A 20073-nucleotide genomic window follows, 5' to 3' on the forward strand; every position below is an offset into this window, starting at 1 on the left:
TATGATCTTAGAGTGGAAGCTGCTTCTGCCAGCCCCACCCCTCCCCGCCCACCAACCAATCACCGACCAGATCTGAGGGGGTGGGGCAAGCACACTGGCAGCTCTCTGAATCGAGTCGTCTGAGTCATACAAGTGCAGGGAGTGCAAGGATAGAAAGGAATCGAATGAGTCACAAGTTAAAAGAATCTGAAGATCCGACTTAGTTTGTGACTCATTCGATTCATTGAGTTAAAAGAGCCGCGAGTCACTAGAACAGTTTACACTGAGGCTGAGGCTTTTGTTGCAGCAGTGATAAGATTAAGGGACAGGAGCAGAGAGATAAGAGAAGGGACAGATGACACAGAGTTTAGATTACAGGTTGAATTAAATTAACCCTTTAGAATCAAATTGGCTTCTCAGGAGATATATATGTTAAAGGCATCTCATTCAGTAGCTATATAACTAAGGGTGGGTTCACATCACCTTTATGGATTCCGTTATAAAAGGGTTATAACAGAAAATAACGTAATCCATAAAATGGAATGCAAAACGGAAACCTTTAAGAGGCATTCCGTTTTGCTTTCCGTCATCGTAAAAGTCTATGGAAATCATAACAGATCCGTCTGGGTCCTGTCGTGTCGACAGGACTTAGTTTTCCGTCTTGCATAACGGGACCCAGACGGATCCATTTTGATTTGCATAGACTTCTATTAGGACGGAAAGCAAATGGAATGCCTTTTAAAGCCTTCCATTTTGCTTTACGCCATAATACAAGTCTATTGTCCTCCTGTCCGGCGTCAGCCTCAGCTTCCCTTTACTATAATAAATCACTCTTCCTGACTCACTCAATACTAATCAGAGTTCAGAGAGCCGAAGAGCCGACTGCACTGAGTCAGCAGCAGCAAGTGAATCGAATGTGTATAGCATCTGCGCATGCGCACCGGCACCTAGAGTCTTCGGTTCACTTGCGAGTCAGCTCAGCAGTCAGTGACTCACCAAGTGAACCGAAGATCCGATTCATGAATCGGTTCATTTGAATGAGCTGATTCAAATGAACCGATTCACCTAAAAGATCCGAACTTCCCATCACTAGTTATCAGCGCTCCTGTGCAGGCCGGAAGTCGGGCGCCACGGGCCGAAGTCAGCTCCCAGCGGAGGCACGCGTTAGTCAGCGGCTGTAGTAGGAGCTCCTGACATGGTGGCAGCCCGTGCCGTGATAGATAGCCCAGCAGGTAGTGTGTGGGGTGACTGCTCTGGGTCAGCTATGCTCTGCTGTCGGGCTGCCGCTCTGCTTCTTCTCCCTGGCATTGAAGTGTCAATAGGAGTGCTGCCAGGTTCCAACTTCCAGCCACTCACCCTCCATGAATAGGGGGGGACGGGGACTTCCCCATACTGGCATGTACATCAAGGGGATTCACTGCCCCAGTATGGCATGTACATTAAAGGGATTCACTGCCCCAGTGTGGCATGTACATTAAAGGGATTCACTGCCCCAGTATGGCATGTATATTAAAGGGATTCACTGCCCCAGTATGGCATGTATATTAAAGGGATTCACTGCCCCAGTATGGCATGTATATTAAAGGGATTCACTGGCCCAGTATGGCATGTACATTAAAGGGATTCACTGCCCCAGTATGGCATGTATATTAAAGGGATTCACTGCCCCAGTATGGCATGTACATTAAAGGGATTCACTGCCCCAGTATGGCATGTACATTAAAGGGATTCACTGCCCCAGTATGGCATGTACATTAAAGGGATTCACTGCCCCAGTATGGCATGTACATTAAAGGGATTCACTGCCCCAGTATGGCATGTACATTAAAGGGATTCACTGCCCCAGTATGGCATGTATATTAAAGGGATTCACTGGCCCAGTATGGCATGTACATTAAAGGGATTCACTGCCCCAGTATGGCATGTATATTAAAGGGATTCACTGCCCCAGTATGGCATGTACATTAAAGGGATTCACTGCCCCAGTATGGCATGTACATTAAAGGGATTCACTGCCCCAGTATGGCATGTATATTAAAGGGATTCACTGCCCCAGTATGGCATGTACATTAAAGGGATTCACTGCCCCAGTATGGCATGTACATTAAAGGGATTCACTGCCCCAGTATGGCATGTACATTAAAGGGATTCACTGGCCCAGTATGGCATGTACATTAAAGGGATTCACTGCCCCAGTATGGCATGTATATTAAAGGGATTCACTGCCCCAGTATGGCATGTATATTAAAGGGATTCACTGGCCCAGTATGGCATGTACATTAAAGGGATTCACTTAAATATGGTTTTGATTTAAAATAACTTTTTGTATCAGGACAAGTAGATTGTCATGAGGGACAAGTAGATTGAGACCCCGCTTTAGTCCTTCGACAAGTAGTTTTTTTTTTACATTTCCACACCCCTGGACCACTATAAGGCTACTTTCACACTTGCGCTTGATCGGATCCGTTCTGAACGGATCCGATCATATTAATGCAGACGGAGGCTCCGTTCAGTACGGATCCGTCTGCATTAATAACTTAGAAAAATTTCTAAGTCTGAAAGTAGCCTGAGCGGATCCGTTCAGACTTTCAATGTAAAGTCAATGGGGGACGGATCCGCTTGAAGATTGAGCCATATGGTGTCATCTTCAAGCGGATCCATTCCCATTGACTTACATTGTAAGTCTGAACGGATCCGCTCGCCTCCGCACGGCCAGGCGGACAGCTGAACACTGCAAGCAGCGTTCAGCTGTCCGCCTGGCCGTGCGGAGGCGAGCGGAGCGGAGGCTGAACGCCGCCAGACTGATGCAGTCTGAGCGGATCCGCTCCATTCAGACTGCATCAGGGCTGGACGGAGGCGTTCGGGTCCGCTCGTGAGCTCCTTCAAACGGAGCTCACGAGCGGACCGACGAACGCAAGTGTGAAAGTAGCCTAAGCTGTACACTCCACAGAATGGGGCTTTATGGAAGAGTGGCCAGAAAAAAAAGACCATTGCTTAACCCCAGCGATCTTCAGTTTTTGCATTTATTCTTTTTTTTGCTCCCTGCCTTCCCGGAGCCATAACTTTTTTTTTTCTCATAGATGTATGAGGACTTATGTTTTTGCGAGACCAGTTATACTTTCTAATGGCACCGCTTAATATTGCATATGATGTAGTGAAAGCTGGAAAAAATTTACAATTGAAAAAATCCCAATTCCGCCACAGTTTTATGGGTTTTGTTTTTACAGCCCTCCCTATTCATTTGTCGAAAACTATGATTTGGACATTGATCAAGTATTAAAGCCGATCTATGTTTGCTACATAAAATGGGCAGATTTATCATTTCTGTCATAGTGACAGGCTTTGGCGTTGTGTTATCGACATTAATCTGAGTGGTGTCTGCTGCTTAATTTTAAATATCACATAGCTATTGATAAATGTCTCTAATGCTAAGATATATATTCTAAAACTGTGCCAGCCCCGACCTTTTCCAAATTTACCAAATTTTTTTTAAGGCTAAATTCAGTTGTTAACATGTGCTTACAGTAACAAAAATTAAAACTTCACAGCATTTATGTACATTATATTATAACACATACAGTGGAACTGAAACCTGGTGACAGTCTTTTTTTATTATTATTTTTTTTATTATGGTATGGTAGCTCTCCCTCCCCTCACACACTGCAGTGACTTCTTGAAACTGTGCAGAGGCTGCTGTAATCACAGGACTGTGTTAGATATCAAGTTCCCTCTGCAGACACGAAGGCAACTGACAATTCCCTGTTTGGATAAGAAATTGTAGGTATAGATATTTTACATACATTTTAGCTATATTTCTCGCCAACTTGGCAGAGAGAAAGCAAAGGACTGCAGTAATTTATGTTTTCTTTTACTCCATATTGAAATGAATAAGAGTGTTCAGGCTATAAATGAATGATGGTAATAAACAGCATAGAGCACTCATGCCTAGATTAGAAACATTAATTCATACATACCTTTAGGAATCATTGGAGGTACACTTTTAAACACTAATAATATAAATACGGTATGTTTAGAACCCTTTCGTTTTAAGTCAAACCCCTATGATACTCCTTTTAAAAGCTAAAGTGTTGGCATAAAAAAAAAATCCGTACTTGCTTTTGAAATATGGATACATGGCACCCGTGACAGTTTTTATGACCTGGCTTGATTACTTTGCATGTTTGTTTGTTTTTCTATACGGATACGTCCGCCGTTGTTTTATGTTGAGTTTTATATTAAGAGGAGCCTGGATGCAAAATTTCTTGGCACTTAATAAAACGGTAGTCACCCAGCCAGGAAGTCAAGTAGTTGCTAGGCAACCTCACCACATTCCCTCCTTACAAGAAACCTACTGTATATACAATATATTCTGCAAAAGCTATTTAATACTTATTAAACTATGCAAGGCTTTAACTTGTTTTCAAAGTAACCAAACCAAGAAGTGTTTTTTAGGTTGAAATATCTAAAATGATCAAAAGGATGAATTTATAAATCTTACTAGCAAATGTCGTAGACACCAAAGGTCCTTTTTCAGGTTCTACTTTGATCTCTTTTCTTCACTATAAATAACATAAAAGGAGCAGATCCGATGTGGCTTATTAAGGAAGAGGATGAATATTCCCCAGCACCAGATGGATTTGAGCTTTCTGATTTATTTGTTCCTAACTTGCCCGAGTGAAGACCTCTTCACCTTTCAGATGACACTATATGGATTTTCTCCCTTCCATTCACATGTCATCAGGCATTCGTTCCATACTGTCTCCCTCTAATACGAAGTTGAAATGAAAGGGGGATTTAGAGATGTGGAGGCGGTATGATTTCTGTCTTGATGTGACTTAGTCTTCATCTCCACTTTTCAAGCCTAGCATTAAAGAATATTTCAAGGCTTTGAAAAAAATTAGCTGAGGAAACCCCCCGAATTTCTAAAACAAAATGGCGGTAGCACGATTTTATGGGCCATTTATGTCACGGCCTCTGTTGTGTGCGCTGTGACATGATTGCCGTGCATGCTGTTGCCTGCGGCAACGTGGTGTTGTTGCAGCATGTAGATGGATACTCCTTTCCCCTGGTTCCTTCCCTGTCTGGTGCCAGAGGGGTTAATTATCTGGCTGGTGTGGATTTAGGTGTGTCTTGGGTGTGGCCTGTTGGCTCTTTATATGTTGTGAGCGTGAGGTCAGTTGCCCTCCAGCCTTTGTGTTAGCTGGAGTGTTGTTCCTTTACTGGATATACCATATGTCCAGTGAGAGGGCCTCCTAGCTAGACATCAATGTCACTATGATGTCTCCCCTTTGTTCCCTATGTCTTTACCGTCCCTTGTTCCTATGTTTAGTGTGGGTTATGTGCGGGGTCTGTTGTATGTCTTGTTGTCCTTACATGTCTGGCATGTTTGCTAGACATTTCCCCTGTTAGTCGCATAACCTTCGGAAGGTGGTGTCAGGGTTCCCCGGAGGGGGAATCAGAAGTCGGTGAGCAGCTCTGCTTGGGGCCGCTATGCTTTGTCTGCATGGGGGTCCGGTTGTCGCCATGGCCACGGCAGGTAAGTGCGTGTTGTTTCTGGGCTCTTACCTGCTGTTTCAGTGGCTGTTCACTGGCTGTCCCTTTCCTTGCAGCTAGGCTGGTGGAGACACCTGTTTATCTGCGTCTGGGATGAACAGGTCATCTCCTGCTCCTCACCTTATTTCAGGGATCCTCAGGGCTACTCAGGGTCCAAGGTTCCTGTGTATGAGCCCACCTATCATCTGGGTCTGCTCATACGATTAGGAGTCAGGGCCAGGATTAGGGCGGCTCTAGAAGGTGACCTGCTCCCTTTGCCTGGTGTTCAGGCCTAGCTGCTTCCCCGCTTTCCTACGCTTTACGGTGGGGAGTTCCCCCCCCACCCCCCACCGTGACAATTAAGTTCCTTCAGCTCCCATCAGCTGCATTCCACTTCATGTGCGAGAGAGACTGACATCTCATAGACTACAGTGGACCAGCAGGTGTCTACTGAACTGTTGGCCACAATCTGCCAATGGATTCCTCCCCCGACTACATTATAAACAAACTGCTTCCGTGGTGTTCCGTTCCGTGCTTCCGTTCCGCAAAAATATATTTTTACGGAACGGACGCATCGCGGACCCTATTTAAGTCAATGGGTCCGCTATCCGCATGTGGCTTCCCCGCGGTCGGTGCCCATGCATTGCTAACAGCAATTTTCAGTCCGCAGCACGGGCTCTGCCAGCACACGGCCTTGTGAAAGAAGCCTTAGAGTCGTTGGTGCTGATGTAGTAAATATGTACAGCTTAGGTTGTGGGCCAGGCAAGTGTCAAGAAGGAATATTTTTGGTAGGAGTTGTAACTCCATCCTGAGTAGTTTGTGCTGTTTCACTCTTCCCTCTTGTGTATTATAAGTACCGTTATGGGTCATAATTTTGGGGATAGGGGATAAGTGTCTGATTGGCTGAGCCTGACCTCTGTGGCTCCAAGCTGATCACAAGAGCAGGGCCCCATGTTCCTCATTTGAATGGAGTGGCAATCACGCATGCAGGCTGCCACTCCATTCAGGTCTGTGGGACTGCTGGAGATACCCATGGGTTTGTACTCTGCTGCCTCCGACAGACCCCCAGACTTGAATAGAGTGGGAGCGCACATGTGATCATCACCCCATTCAATCAGTGGACACAGGGGCCCTGTTCCTGTGATTGGTGGGGGCCCCAGCTGATAAGGCACATATTCCCTCTCCTGTGGATAGGAGATGTTGTTGTCGGTTAAGGTTCACAAATTAAAGACCCTCTTATATTAGCCAAAGTTTTCCTTCCCCTGGGAGACCCAGCAAGCCATTGGAGCCCATTCCTTTCAATGAAAACAGTGTAATTCTTCATCTCCCTTGTGGTGGTGCTGTATGGAATATAAACACCTGTTCACCAATTTCCCCACAGAGTATACCTGGACAATGGGCGTCCCTGCACAAGAGCAGTCTTATCGCCGGGTGATCCTTTTGAACAAAAAGGAATTGTCTAAAATGACAACTTTGTTTTTTTTTTTGTCTAGGAAATAGTAAAACCAAACCTGTGATCTGAACTGATTTTTATTTATTTATATTTTTTAAAGGTTCCAAAAGGCTTGCCTTATTTCTCGGTGGATTTTGGACTTCAGGGAGGTTTTGCTCACATTATTGAAGACCACAACAAGTTCCCACATTACTTTGGCAAGGTATTTATTGTATTATTACCACCAAATGCAGTATCTGACACTGTCTGACCCACTAGTCCTTAAGATTTGAGGTAACAGCTAGAAGTTGCACACCTTGTAACTGTATGTAGATGGTGGTGCCTGTCCCCCAGATGTTATAGATCACCAGTCATACACAGGGATGGACTGGGAACTTAGTCGCCCCAGAAAGAAACTAAAAGTGGCCCCATGTTGTAGGTGGGTCCAAATTGGAGAAAGAGGGAAACACAAGTAGCCAGGGCCGGGAAAACAGAAGTAAGCGGGGCCTTCAATACCACAGTGCAGCACAAAATACCGCCCCAACAGAACCAAATAACACAGTGAAGCACAAATAACTGCTGCCCCCGCTGCAGTATTCAACTGTATCCCTGTCGTGAGGACGACTATATAGTTGAATTCAGGAGGGCAGCTGGTCAGATGCATAAGTACCTGATGTTCCTAGGATTAATCACGAGTGCTCGGGTGGCCCCCTGGGCATCTGCCCACCGGGAAATTTCCATGTGGGGTCTATGGACAGTCTGCCCCTGGCCATACAGGTATATTCGAAAAGAGGAATGACACCCTAGTGCTGGATCCCCCTCCCTGTGGTGTATACAAGCGGCATCTACAAAGCAGTTTATGAGAACATGTTTGTGCCTTCTAGGAAATCATTGGTGGCATGCTGGATCTGGAGCCTAGAGTCTGGAGGAAAGCTTTGCGGGAGAACTTTGATGATCAGAGGAAGAAGGTTTTACAGTTTGCACAGTGGTGGAAGCCCTTTGATTTCACAAAAACAAAGGAGTAACATCGCTGTAATAGGTGGATGTATTGTATACACCCTGCTGTGTATATGGCACTGTTACGTGTATGGACAGCTTTTGTTTTTTATATGTGTGGCCTGAAAAAGAAAAACTGCAAAACCATTTTAATTTTTTTTAAACAAATATTGTAAATAAAAGATTTTTGAATATGTTGAATTATTTTTTATAGCAAATGTTCTTGTTTTTCCATGAGATAATGATCATTATAATGTAGTGATAAAGGGGCAGGTACAATATAACAGTATCGATTGTATGCTCATAAACATTTTTAACAAGTGGCATTAGTTGGTGGATAAAAAAAAATGTGGTTTATAAAGGGGCCTTATTAGTCGTACACAGTTGAGTCACATTATTATGACCATTTCCTACTTTTCTTTTTGGCAGTATGTAGCTCATGAAGGAGGTTACGTGTCGTGATCTGGCTTGGTGGGTATGTAAGGTGTGCGATAGGCTGTCTACACAGATATTCATTGTTGCTGTCATTTGTTAAAGGGAGAATTTATCAGATTTGCAAAAAGAAATAATTAATGGCTTTCGGGCCAAAGCTGCCAGTATTTCTGAAACTGTGCAGTTTGTGAACTGTTCGCATGCTGCTGTGGTTAAAAGTGGATATCATAACATAGAAACATAGAATGTGTCGGCAGATAAGAACCATTTGGCCCATCTAGTCTGCCCAATATACTAAATACTATGGATAGCCCCTGGCCCTATCTTATATGAAGGATGGCCTTATGCCTATCCCATGCATGCTTAAACTCCTCCACTGTATTTGCAGCTACCACTTCTGCAGGAAGGCTATTCCATGCAATCACTACTCTCTCAGTAAAGTAATACTTCCTGATATTACTTTTAAACCTTTGCCCCTCTAATTTAAAACTATGTCCTCTTGTAGCAGTTTTTCTTCTTTTAAATATTCTCTCCTCTTTTACCTTGTTGATTCCCTTTATGTATTTAGCAGTTTCTATCATATCCCCTCTGTCTCGTCTTTCTTCCAAGCTACACATGTTAAGGTCCTTTAATCTTTCCTGGTAAGTTTTATCCTGCAATCCATGTACCAGTTTAGTAGCTCTTCTCTGAACTCTCTCCAAAGTATCAATATCCTTCTGGAGATATGGTCTCCAGTACTGAGCACAATACTCCAAATGAGGTCTCACTAGTGCTCTGTAGAGCGGCATGAGCACCTCCCTCTGTCTACTGGTAATGCCTCTCCCTATACACCCAAGCATTCTGCTAGCATTTCCTGCTGCTCTATGACATTGTCTGCCTACCTTTAAGTCTTCTGAAATAATGATCCCTAAATCCCTTTCCTCAGATACTGAGGTTAGGACTGTATCACTGATTTTATATTCTGCTCTTGGGTTTTTACGTCCCAGGTGCATTATCTTGCACTTATCAACATTAAATTTTAGTTGCCAGATTTTTGACCATTCCTCTAGTTTTCCGAAGTCCTTTTCCATTTGGTGTATCCCTCCAGGAACATCAACCCTGTTACAAATCTTTGTGTCATCAGCAAAAAGACACATCTTACCATTGAGGCCTTCTGCAATTTCGCTGATAAAGATATTAAACAGTATGGGTCCCAGAACAGATCCCTGAGGTACCCCACTGGTAACAAGACCTTGGTCTGAATATACTCCATTGACTACAACCCTCTGTTGCCTGTCCCTCAGCCACTGCCTAATCCATTCAACAATATGGGAGTCCAAGCCCAAAGACTGCACTTTATTGATAAGCCTTCTATGTGGGACAGTATCAAAAGCCTTACTAAAGTCTAGATAAGCGATGTCTACTGCACCTCCTCCATCTATTATTTTAGTCACCCAATCACAATCAAAAAAATCAATAAGATTAGTTTGACATTGTGGCGAAACCAACCTCGCCACTGGGTTTTGTAGAGGCCTGTTTACCAGCCTCTTGCCTCAGGATTACGGCCCTTTAAGATACTTTTACTAACTTTTAAACCCCTGAACCTATTCAAGTGAATTTTGGATAGGTTTGTCCCCAAGTTATACTGGTTAAATTGATATAAGTTATATGTATGTACAATGTAAACTCACAAAGTTGTAACAATTTATAAGAAGTGTATCTTTTCAGCGTAGGAGATAGCTGAGTAGATACAGAAATTGACTCAATTATCTCCTAGACAAAGGGGAGGAATATGCTGGGTGTGTTTCTATTGTCCCATTGTGCCCGATTGGTTGCTGTACTTACATTATATGTGTTGTAATATATTGATTGGTTGTAATTCAAAACCCTGTGGGCAGTACTATGTTTGTGGATTGTGAATAAAAGAGGCTGTACGTGCAAGTACAGTCAGAGGCTGCTTTATACCTTCATGAAGTTTTGGCTCATGTTTGGAGAATGCGATAACTACACTCTTGGGGATTGCTATATCACAATACTCCCCTGAGTAGAAGCTCTTGTAAGAGCTTGTTCATGGTTCCTGCTCTCTGGATGTAGGAGAGGTTCACCCACTGGAGCCTGGAGCCTTGTCGTAGGTCCGGGTGGGTAGGAGACGGCGAGATCTCCACCAAGCTTCGGCGGTTCGTGGGGTCTGCAGTGCTGACGGTGTCAAGTGGAGTGCTTTGAGTCCTCTGGAAGCACTAGGAGCATCTATCGACGGAGTTACCCGGTCGGGGTGCTAGGCGTTCCGTTACAGACATGATCTACCTGAAGTAAACCCATGCTGTTTTTCATCTTTCAATCCATGGGATTTTAGATGTTCCACAATCCTCTCCTTAAGTATGGTTTCCATTAATTTCCCCACTATTGATGTCAGGCTTACTAGCCTATATTTGCCCGATTCCTCCCTACTACCTTTCTTGTGGGCACAACATTTGCTAATTTCCAGTCTTCTGGGATGACTCCTGTTGCCAGTGATTGGTTAAATAAATCTGTTAATGGTTTTGCTAGTTCACCGCTGAGCTCTTTTAATAGCTTTGGGTGTATCCCATCAGGCCCCTGTGACTTATTTGTATTAATTTTAGACAGTTGACTTAGAACCCCTTCCTCTGTAAAGACACATGCATCAAAAGATTCATTAGTCTTCTTTCCTAACTGAGGTCCTTCTTCATTTTCCTTTGTAAAAACTGAACAGAAGTATTCATTGAGGCAGTCAGCTAGTTCTTTATCTTCTTCCATATACCTTCCTTCTTTAGTTTTTAATTTGGTAATTCCTTGTTTTAGTTTCCTTTTTTCATTTATGTATCTGAAGAATGCCTTATCGCCTTTTTTCACTGACTGAGCTAATTTCTCTTCTGCCTGTGCTTTAGATGCTCTTATAACTTGTTTGGCCTCTTTCTGCCTAATCTTATAAATTTGCCTGTCATCCTCATTTTGTGTTTTTTTTATAATTCCTAAATGCTATCTTTTAGTTTTTAATGATTTTGGCCACTTCTGCGGAGTACCACAGTGGTCTCTTCCTTTTTTGCTTTTACTGACAAGCCTAATGCAATTTTCTGTTGCCTTCAATAGTGCCACTTTTAAGTAGTCCCATTTCTCCTGGACTCCAATAAAACTGTTCCAGTCTATTAGGGACTCGTATACCACTAATCTAATTTTTGAAAAGTCAGTTCTTCTAAAATCTAAAACTTTTGTTTTTGTGTGGTGTGACTCAGTCACTGTACTTGTAGTAAACCAAACTGACTGGTGATCACTAGATCCCAAGCTTTCCCCTACAGTAATATCAGATACCAAATTCCCATTTGTGAATACTAAATCTAAAATGGCCTCCTTCCGGGTTGGCTCCTCCACTACTTGCTGTAGAGATAATCCCAGTAGGGAATTTAGAATATCTGTACTCCTGGCAGAACTAGCTATTTTGGTTTTCCAGTTTACATCTAGAACATTGAAGTCTCCCATAATGATGACTTCCCCCTTCAATGTCATTTTAGCTATTTCCTCAACACAGTAACATAATATATAAGGCCAAAATAAGACATTTGTCCATCCAGTTTGGCCTGTTATTGAGTGGACAAATGTCGCCACTGAAAATAAGCGACGTGGAAACTGCGAAGCACCACATGCCATTGATGTTGAGAGGTGAATGTCAGCTACGAAGGTGCACAAAGGTGGACCGACACAACAGTGGAGTACCTCCCCTCCAAAAAAAAAGAAAACAGGGGGCTACAAGATGTGTCTAAAACAACAGATCAGCGAACCCTACTGCGTATGGGGCTCCGAAGCAGACAGATGGTTACTGCACCTCTGCTAACGAAGATGCATCAGCATAAAAGGTTTAAATTTTCACAGCAGTATTGGAATTGAACCTGCTCTGATTGGCAAAGGGTTAACTTCTCCAATGAGTGATGACCCTGCAACCATTGCTGAAAGAATACAAGCTGATGGTGGTAGCATTACGGTCTGAGGAAAGTTTTATTTGCATTCTCTGGGGCCACCCGTCCCTGTGGAAGGCACTGTCAACCGATGTGGGTATACATGCTAATTGTCCTCCATGGGGTTGATGGGATCTTCCAGCAAGACTTTGTGACATGTCACAGGGCTAGACTTTCAAGTACTACCATGGCCCCCTAGTTCCCCAGACTTGAACCCAATTGAGCATCTATGGGACCACCTTGATCGTTATGTTGGCTCTATGGATCCTCCACCACGCACCCTCCAGGAGCTGTGGGATGAACTGCAGTCGGCAGGGCTCCAGATACGTGTGACAACCTACCAGTACCTTACCGAGTCACTCCCAGTCTATCTAGATCAGGGATGGCCAACCTGCGGCTCTCCAGCTGTTGTAAAACTACAACTCCCACCATGCCCTGCTGTAGGCTGATAGCTGTAGGCAGTCTGAGCATGCTGGGAGTTGTAGTTTTGCAACAGCTGGAGAGCCTCAGGTTGGCCATCCCTGATCTAGATGTTGTCTGTGCTGCACATGGCTGTGTAATTCTTTGGGCTTGCCTCTCGCTGTTGCGGAAGGTAGCCATGGTGACCAGACACTTCGGCCACCACTGTCCTCATAGGTTCGTCTCCAGCGGATGACGTCATAGGAGCATGAAGAGAAGTGTCTATGTAGAGTGCCTGCTTCCCATCTAGGCCCTCTTCTGGTGCTTGGTAGGCAAAAGTGACAAATGCAAAAAGAAACAATTGTTGGAGGGCACTCAATTACCTAACAACATCAGACAGTGTGTCAATAAACCTATTTAATACTCATAAAATAATCGCTAACATCCAATAATCGCTAAAAATATTCACATAAAATATTCGCATGAAAATGCACATAAAATAATCGCATGCACAATTCACATCAACAGTAAAAGCAATGTGTACACATATACTCGCATCGGGGTATATTCGGATAATATATTCGATCCCGTTAGAGAATCCGATTCTAACTGCAATATCAATGTACGGTCCCTTTGTACGGTATTATTGCCGCCTATGATCGCCAACCATGGTATATAATAGAAGCGTGTTCAATCGCCAGGTATAACGAATATCATTATTCAATGCAGCCCCTTGGGGCAGAGTACGTTACCCCTCTTGTATCGCCGTATATAAGTCCTTATTCAGCCTGTTCGACACACATCGGCGTCCCGTGTGGTCTGCAGGTCTCAAAGCGGCGTCCCACGTGACCAACGCTGCGTCCTACGTAATAGGCACGGCTCTTTGGGGAACTGCTGGATGAGCTTGGTCTCCAAGTCCGGACTGTATGCTTTGTAATCGCGCAACTCAGGTCCTGGTGGCTGCCTATTAATAACGACACCTTGGATTTCTGTTACAGATTGTTGCTGTCATGAACCGGACGCGTTTCGGGGATGAAGCCCCTTCCTCAGCGGTAATGACAGCTACTATGTTGACTTTTCCTTATATATCCTTCCTTTATCACATCAGGGAATTCTGGGGCCTCAGCTACAATAGAATCCCGATGTGGGTCACTTCCCCGGGCGACTTGTCTATTCTCTATATATGTGCATAAAGTAATCAGTCCTACCTATGGTATTAGTTAGATCCAACCTGCATTATAGTCATGTATTAATTCTAATTCATAATTGTACTGTCAAGGCTTTCAAACTTAAAGACGCTCTAGCGTCATCCATGCGTTTTCAATACCGCAAGTGCGTTTTCTACAACCATCTCACTGAAAAGACCTCAAAGAACGCATAATATTATAAAAAACGCATGGTTATAAAAAAACTCACTTGCGTTATCTGTGCGTTTTTATGCGATTTTTACTCAAACATGCATAACAACCTAACCAATATGTAAAAAACTTTAAAAACACATTGCAAATACTAACAACCATGAATATTGCACAGACGTGGATTCTAGAAGTATCAGAGGGGTGGTCAGGCGGGGAGAGGGGATCCAAGTGCTGGTAAACAGCCTGACTTGTATCCCATTTCCCCACCGGACAACCCCTCCCCCCCAAGATTCGTCTCTATCAAGACCATCATAGGAACCCGAATAACTCTAACTCTAATTCTGCATTTAACCCTTTTGGGGCTAGCGTATCAAACTCGAATATTCTCCAAGACTCCTGCCTGGACATACGTCTGATGGGGTTCCCTCCTCTTTTTGAATGGTATACCCTTTCAATGGCCATGAAACGAAGAGAGGTTGGATCACAGTTATGAAAGACCTTGAAGTGTTTGGAGAGTGAGTGTAATTCATCTCCCTTCAATATCTTCAAAACGTGTTCCCTCACTCTCTTTTTCAAAGGTCTTTTCGTCCTGCCTACATATTGCTTACGGCACGGGCATTCGAGGAGATAAATAACATTATGGGAATCACGTTAATGTTTCCCTAATCTCCTATCTCGAAATCGTTCTGGGTAGATTTAACTTTTGTAGTTTTTTGGGGGAAGGAAGTATTTTTGCAGTTTAGACACCTCCCACATCTAAAAAACCCTTTTGGTGTCATCCAATGCGAACCCATTGTGGTCCTTTGTTGTTTAATAGTGGGAGCTACCTTTGATGCCAAATTGTTGGCTTTAGTGTATGTTATTTGAGGGAATTCTGTGAGGAAGGGGCCCAGAAATTTGTCCTCTAGTAGAAAATGCCAGTATTTTCTGACTATTCTCTCTACCTGCTTATGTTGTGAATGAAATGGTAGAAGGAGTCTCAAAATTTCCTTTCGTTCTATGGCCTCTTTTCCTCTAAAAAAAAAGACTCCCTTTCCATTCCCCTTATATGTAAAAAACTATAAAGTTTTTTACATATTGGTTAGGTTGTTATGCATGTTTGAGTAAAAATCGCATAAAAACGTACAGATAACGCAAGTGCGTTTTTTATAATATTATGCGTTCTTTGAGGTCTTTTCAGTGAGATGGTTGTAGAAAACGCACTTGCGGTATTGAAAACGCATGGATGACGCTAGAGCGTCTTTAAGTTTGAAAGCCTTGACAGTACAATTATGAATTAGAATTAATACATTTCTATAGTGCATGTTGGATCTAACTAATACCATAGGTAGGACTGATTACTTTATGCACATATATATATAGAGAATAGACAAGTCGCCCGGGGAAGTGACCCACATCGGGATTCTATTGCAGCTGAGGCCCCAGAATTCCCTGATGTGATAAAGGAAGGATATATAAGGAAAAGTGAACATAGTAGCTATCATTACCGCTGAGGAAGGGGCTTGATCCCCGAAACGCGTCCGGTTCATGACAGCAACAATCATCTGTAACAGAAATCCAAGGTGCCGTTATTAATAGGCAGCCACCAGGACCTGAGTTGTGCGATTACAAAGCATACAGTCCGGACTTGGAGACCAAGCTCATCCAGCAGTTCCCCAAAGAGCCGTGCCTATTACGTAGGACGCAGCCTTGGTCACGTGGGACGCCGCGTTGAGACCTGCAGACCACACGGGACGCCGATGTGTGTTGAACAGGCTGACTAAGGACTTCTATACGGCGATACAAGAGGGGTAACGTACTCTGCCCCAAGGGGCTGCATTGATTCATGATATTCGTTATACCTGGCGATTGAACACGCTTCTATTATATACCATGGTTGGCGATCATAGGCGGCAATAATACCGTACAAAGGGACCGTACATTGATATTGCAGTTATAATCGGATTCTCTAACGGGATCGAATATATTATCTGAATATACCCCGATGCGAGTATATGTGTACACATTGCTTTTAGTGTTGATGTGAATTGTGCATGCGATTTATTTTATGTGTATTTTCATGTGAATATTTTATGTGAATATTTTTAGCGATTATTAGATGTTAGCGATTATTTTATGAGTATTAAATAAGTTTATTGACACACTGTCTGATGTTGTCAGGTAATTGAGTGCCCTCCAACAATTGTTTCTTTTTGCATTTTCTCAATCTGATTTGGGTGAATCCGTGGAGTGAGCACCGGGTCCTTGGGAAATAGGTGGGTGAGCCGACAAATGGCTGCACATTCTGGCTTGAGATTCAAGATGGATGTCGCCACGTGATCTGAGGTTTGGAGGTAGGAATAATATAAAAGGGAGTCATTTGTGTCATACGGTGCCTCTGCAATCATGTCTAAAGTTAGTCAGTGTTAAAGGGCATCTGTCAGCAGATTTGTACCTATGAAACTTGCTGACCTGTTATATATGCGCTTGGAATCTATTTTGGTCCCATGTTCATATGTGCCGGCATTTCTGAGAAAAAAAAGTTTTAATATATTCAAGTGAGCCTCTAGGAGCATTACCATTACTCAGAACTTGGTCAGGGCTCTTTTTGCATCAATTACTGAATCAATGCGGCGTGGCATGGAAGTGATCAGCCTGTGGCACTGCTGAGGCGTTATGGAAGTCCAAGTTGCTTTGATAGTGACCTTCAGCTCGTCTGCATTGTTGGGCCTGGGGTCTGTCGTCTTCCTCTTGACAGTACCCTATAGATTCTCTATGGAGTTTAGGTCAGGCGAGTTTGCTGGCCAATCATGCACATTCATACCATGGTTATTAAACCAGTCATTGGTATTTTTGGCAGTGTGGGCAGATGCCAAGTCCGGCTGGAAAATGAAGCTAAAGCTTTTCAGCAGAGGTAAGCATGAAGTGCTCTAAAATTTCCTGGTAGACAGCTCCACTGATAACATTGTGGACCAACACCAGCAGATGACATTGCTCCCCGAACCATCACTCGACCTCAAACTTGGATTGTGTTCCTCCAGACTCTGGAACCTTGATTTCCAAATGAAATGCAATATTTACTTTCTTCTGAAAACAGGACTTTGGACCACTGAGCAACATAGTTACATAGTCAATACGGCTGAAAAAAGACATACGTCCATCAAGTTCAACCAAGGGATAGGTGGGGATGCGAATCCCAAAAGGAATTGAGACTGAGATTTCTACACGTTTTCATAAGCATTAATGTTTTTTACTTTTAAGAATTCATCTAAACCCTTTTTGAAACTGTTTCTGCTGTGACCACGTCCTGAGGAAGTCTATTTCACAGTTCTTACAGTAAAGAAGCTTTGATGCTTCCGGAGACTAAACTTTTTCCTCTCCAATCTGAGGCAGTGCCCGCTTGTCTTTTGAGCGCATTTTACATGGAACAGCTTTTCACTGTATTTTTTGTATGGCCCATCTATATATTTGTATAGGTTAATCATGTCCCCCCCTTAGATGTCTCTTCTCAAGACTAAATACAATCTTTTAATCTTTCTTCATAACTAAGACCCTCCATGCCCCTCATCAGTTTAGTCGCTCTCCTCTGTAATTTTTCCAGCTGCAGTGCGTCCTTTCTATGGACTGGTGCCCAGAACTGAACTGCATATTCCAGATGAGGCCGCACCAATGCTTTGTAAAGTGGTAATATTACATCCCTGTCCCTCGAGTCCATGCCTCGTTCAATGCATGACAGTATCCTGGTGGCCTTAGAAGCAGCTGATTGACATTGTATGCTGTAATTTAATCTACCATCCACAAGTACACCCAAATCCTTCTCTATAAGTGACTCTCCAAGTGCTACATCACCTAGGACATATGAAGCACAGAGATTGTTACTACCAAGATGCATAACTTTACATTTGTCCACATTGAACCTCATTTTCCAAGTTGATGCCCAATCACTGAGTGTTCAAGTCACCCTGTAGTTTATGGACATCTTCCATAGACTGTATAGTACTACAAAGCTTAGTGTCATCTGCAAAAATAGATATGGTGCTATTAATCCCCTCCTCAATATCATTAATAAATAAATTTAATAACAGAGGACCCAGCACTGAACCTTGGGACTATAACCCAGGACTATTGTGAATAGGAATCATTGACCACAACTCTCTGGACACGGTCCTTCAGACAGTTTTCTATCCAATTACAAACTATACTTTCCAAGCCTATAGGTCTATAATTACCTGTGAAAGGACCTTGATCCTTTTTTGAATATGGGCACCATGTTTGCCTTGCGACAATCACTTGGCACTGTACCAGTACCTAGAGAATTTAAAAAATTTTAAAACAGGACCCGGAGCCTTGTTCACATTTACCCTATTTAACGTCTCATGGACCATATCTACAGTTAGCCAATTGAGTATATCACTGGATGTACTAACAGCCCCAGCACCACAGATATCAGCTCTTTCTCTTATTTTGTATATACAGAGCTAGACAACTCATTTAGTAACTCTGCCTTTTCCTTATCTTCAGTGACTACCCTCCCTTTACCATTATTTAGTGGACCTACCTGCTCAGACCTAGGTTTTTTAGCATTTCTATATTTAAAGAATTTTTGGGGGATTTGTTTTTCTCTCTTTTTTTTTTTTGCCACCTGCTGTTCATTTTGTATTTTTGCTAATTTTATCTCCTTTTTACAGATTTTATTAAGCCCTTTGTAATCTTAAAACGCTACAGCTGACCCCTCATTTAGTTATTTTTTATATGGTCTCTTTTTGTCTTTTATTGCCCTTTTTACAGTAGCTGTAAGCCATGGGGGGTTTAATTTTAGCCGTTTATACTTGTTACCTAAAGGGATACATTTTTTAGTGCAATTACTCAATGTAGATTTGAAGCTCTACCATTTATCCTCAGTATTATTATGTAACAGTAGCTACTTCCAGTCTATGCCCTGAAATGCTGCCCTCAACCCAGGGAAATTAGCCTTTTTGAAATTCAGTGTCTTTGCTCTGCCGGGCAGAGTTTGTTTCTCATAGTTTAGGGGGAATATAATTATATTGTGGTCACTATTACCTAGTCTTTCTCAAACAGTAACATTTCCAACAAGCTCTGCATCATTAGAAATTACCAGATCCAACAGAGCATCGCCCCTAGTGGGAGCTTCTACAAACTGGCCCATAAAGTGGTCCTGCAGCAAGTTGAGGAATTTTCTCCCTTTTGCGGTTGAGGCAGAACCATGACCCCAGTCAATATCTGGAAAGTTAAAATCTCCCATTATGACCACTGTACCAGCCTGTGCCGTCCGCTCTAGTTAGTTATACAGTTGCGTTTCTATCTCTTCTGTGATATTAGGGGTTTATAGATTACACCAAGTATTTTTTCAGTGTTTATATCCCTTTGAACTTCCACCCATAAGGTTTCCACATCCTCACCATCCGCACCCACAATTGCATCTTTCACACTTGTCTTCAGATCACTCCTCACAGGCACACACCACTACCTTTTCTATTGACCCGGTCTTTCATAAATAGTGTAAAACCCTCAATATTAACAGCCCAGTCATGTGAAGAGTATAACCATGTCTCCACACTAACTACATCTAGGTGTTCTTCTAGTACCATAGCCTCCAGCTCCCCCATTTTTCTAGCTAGACTTCTGGCATTTGTGAAAATACATTTTAAATTACTATTACCTGTAAAGTGAATATCTGGGATTTTTTGGGGTTACCTTGGTTGATTTCTGTATGTAACAGGTTCTTGTTACCAGCAGTTCTATTTTTCATAAATGTTTAGTTCTGCCCAGTCTTCTCCCTATTTTCCTCGCTAACCCCAGCCCCCACTAAATCCCCACTGTCCCCTTCTATAACCCACTCTCTATCTACACTATCTACCTCCTTTTTAGTATGACCTCCCCCCCCCCCCAATCCAAGTTTAAAAGCTCCTCCAGCCTTCTAACCATTTTTTCCCCCAGGGCAGTTGCACCCTCCCCACCACCAGTATCTGCCTGACCTTTGCTGCACTCCTTTTCCCAT

General features: G+C 43.0%; 1 protein-coding gene across 1 annotated transcript in view; it reads left to right on the plus strand.

The window, feature by feature from the left end:
* Positions 1–8140, plus strand: part of CWF19L2 (CWF19 like cell cycle control factor 2) — a 137285-nt gene extending 129145 nt beyond the window's left edge. The window contains exons 17-18 of the mRNA XM_044287021.1: positions 7065–7166; positions 7828–8140. Of these exons, the coding sequence (XP_044142956.1) occupies positions 7065–7166; positions 7828–7968 (243 nt within the window). The 3' untranslated portion in view covers positions 7969–8140. The remainder of the gene's footprint in view (positions 1–7064; positions 7167–7827) is intronic.
* The last annotated feature ends 11933 nt before the right edge of the window (positions 8141–20073 follow it).

This window comes from Bufo gargarizans, chromosome 3, assembly GCF_014858855.1.
Source record: "Bufo gargarizans isolate SCDJY-AF-19 chromosome 3, ASM1485885v1, whole genome shotgun sequence".
Classification (NCBI taxonomy): Eukaryota; Metazoa; Chordata; class Amphibia; order Anura; family Bufonidae; genus Bufo; species Bufo gargarizans.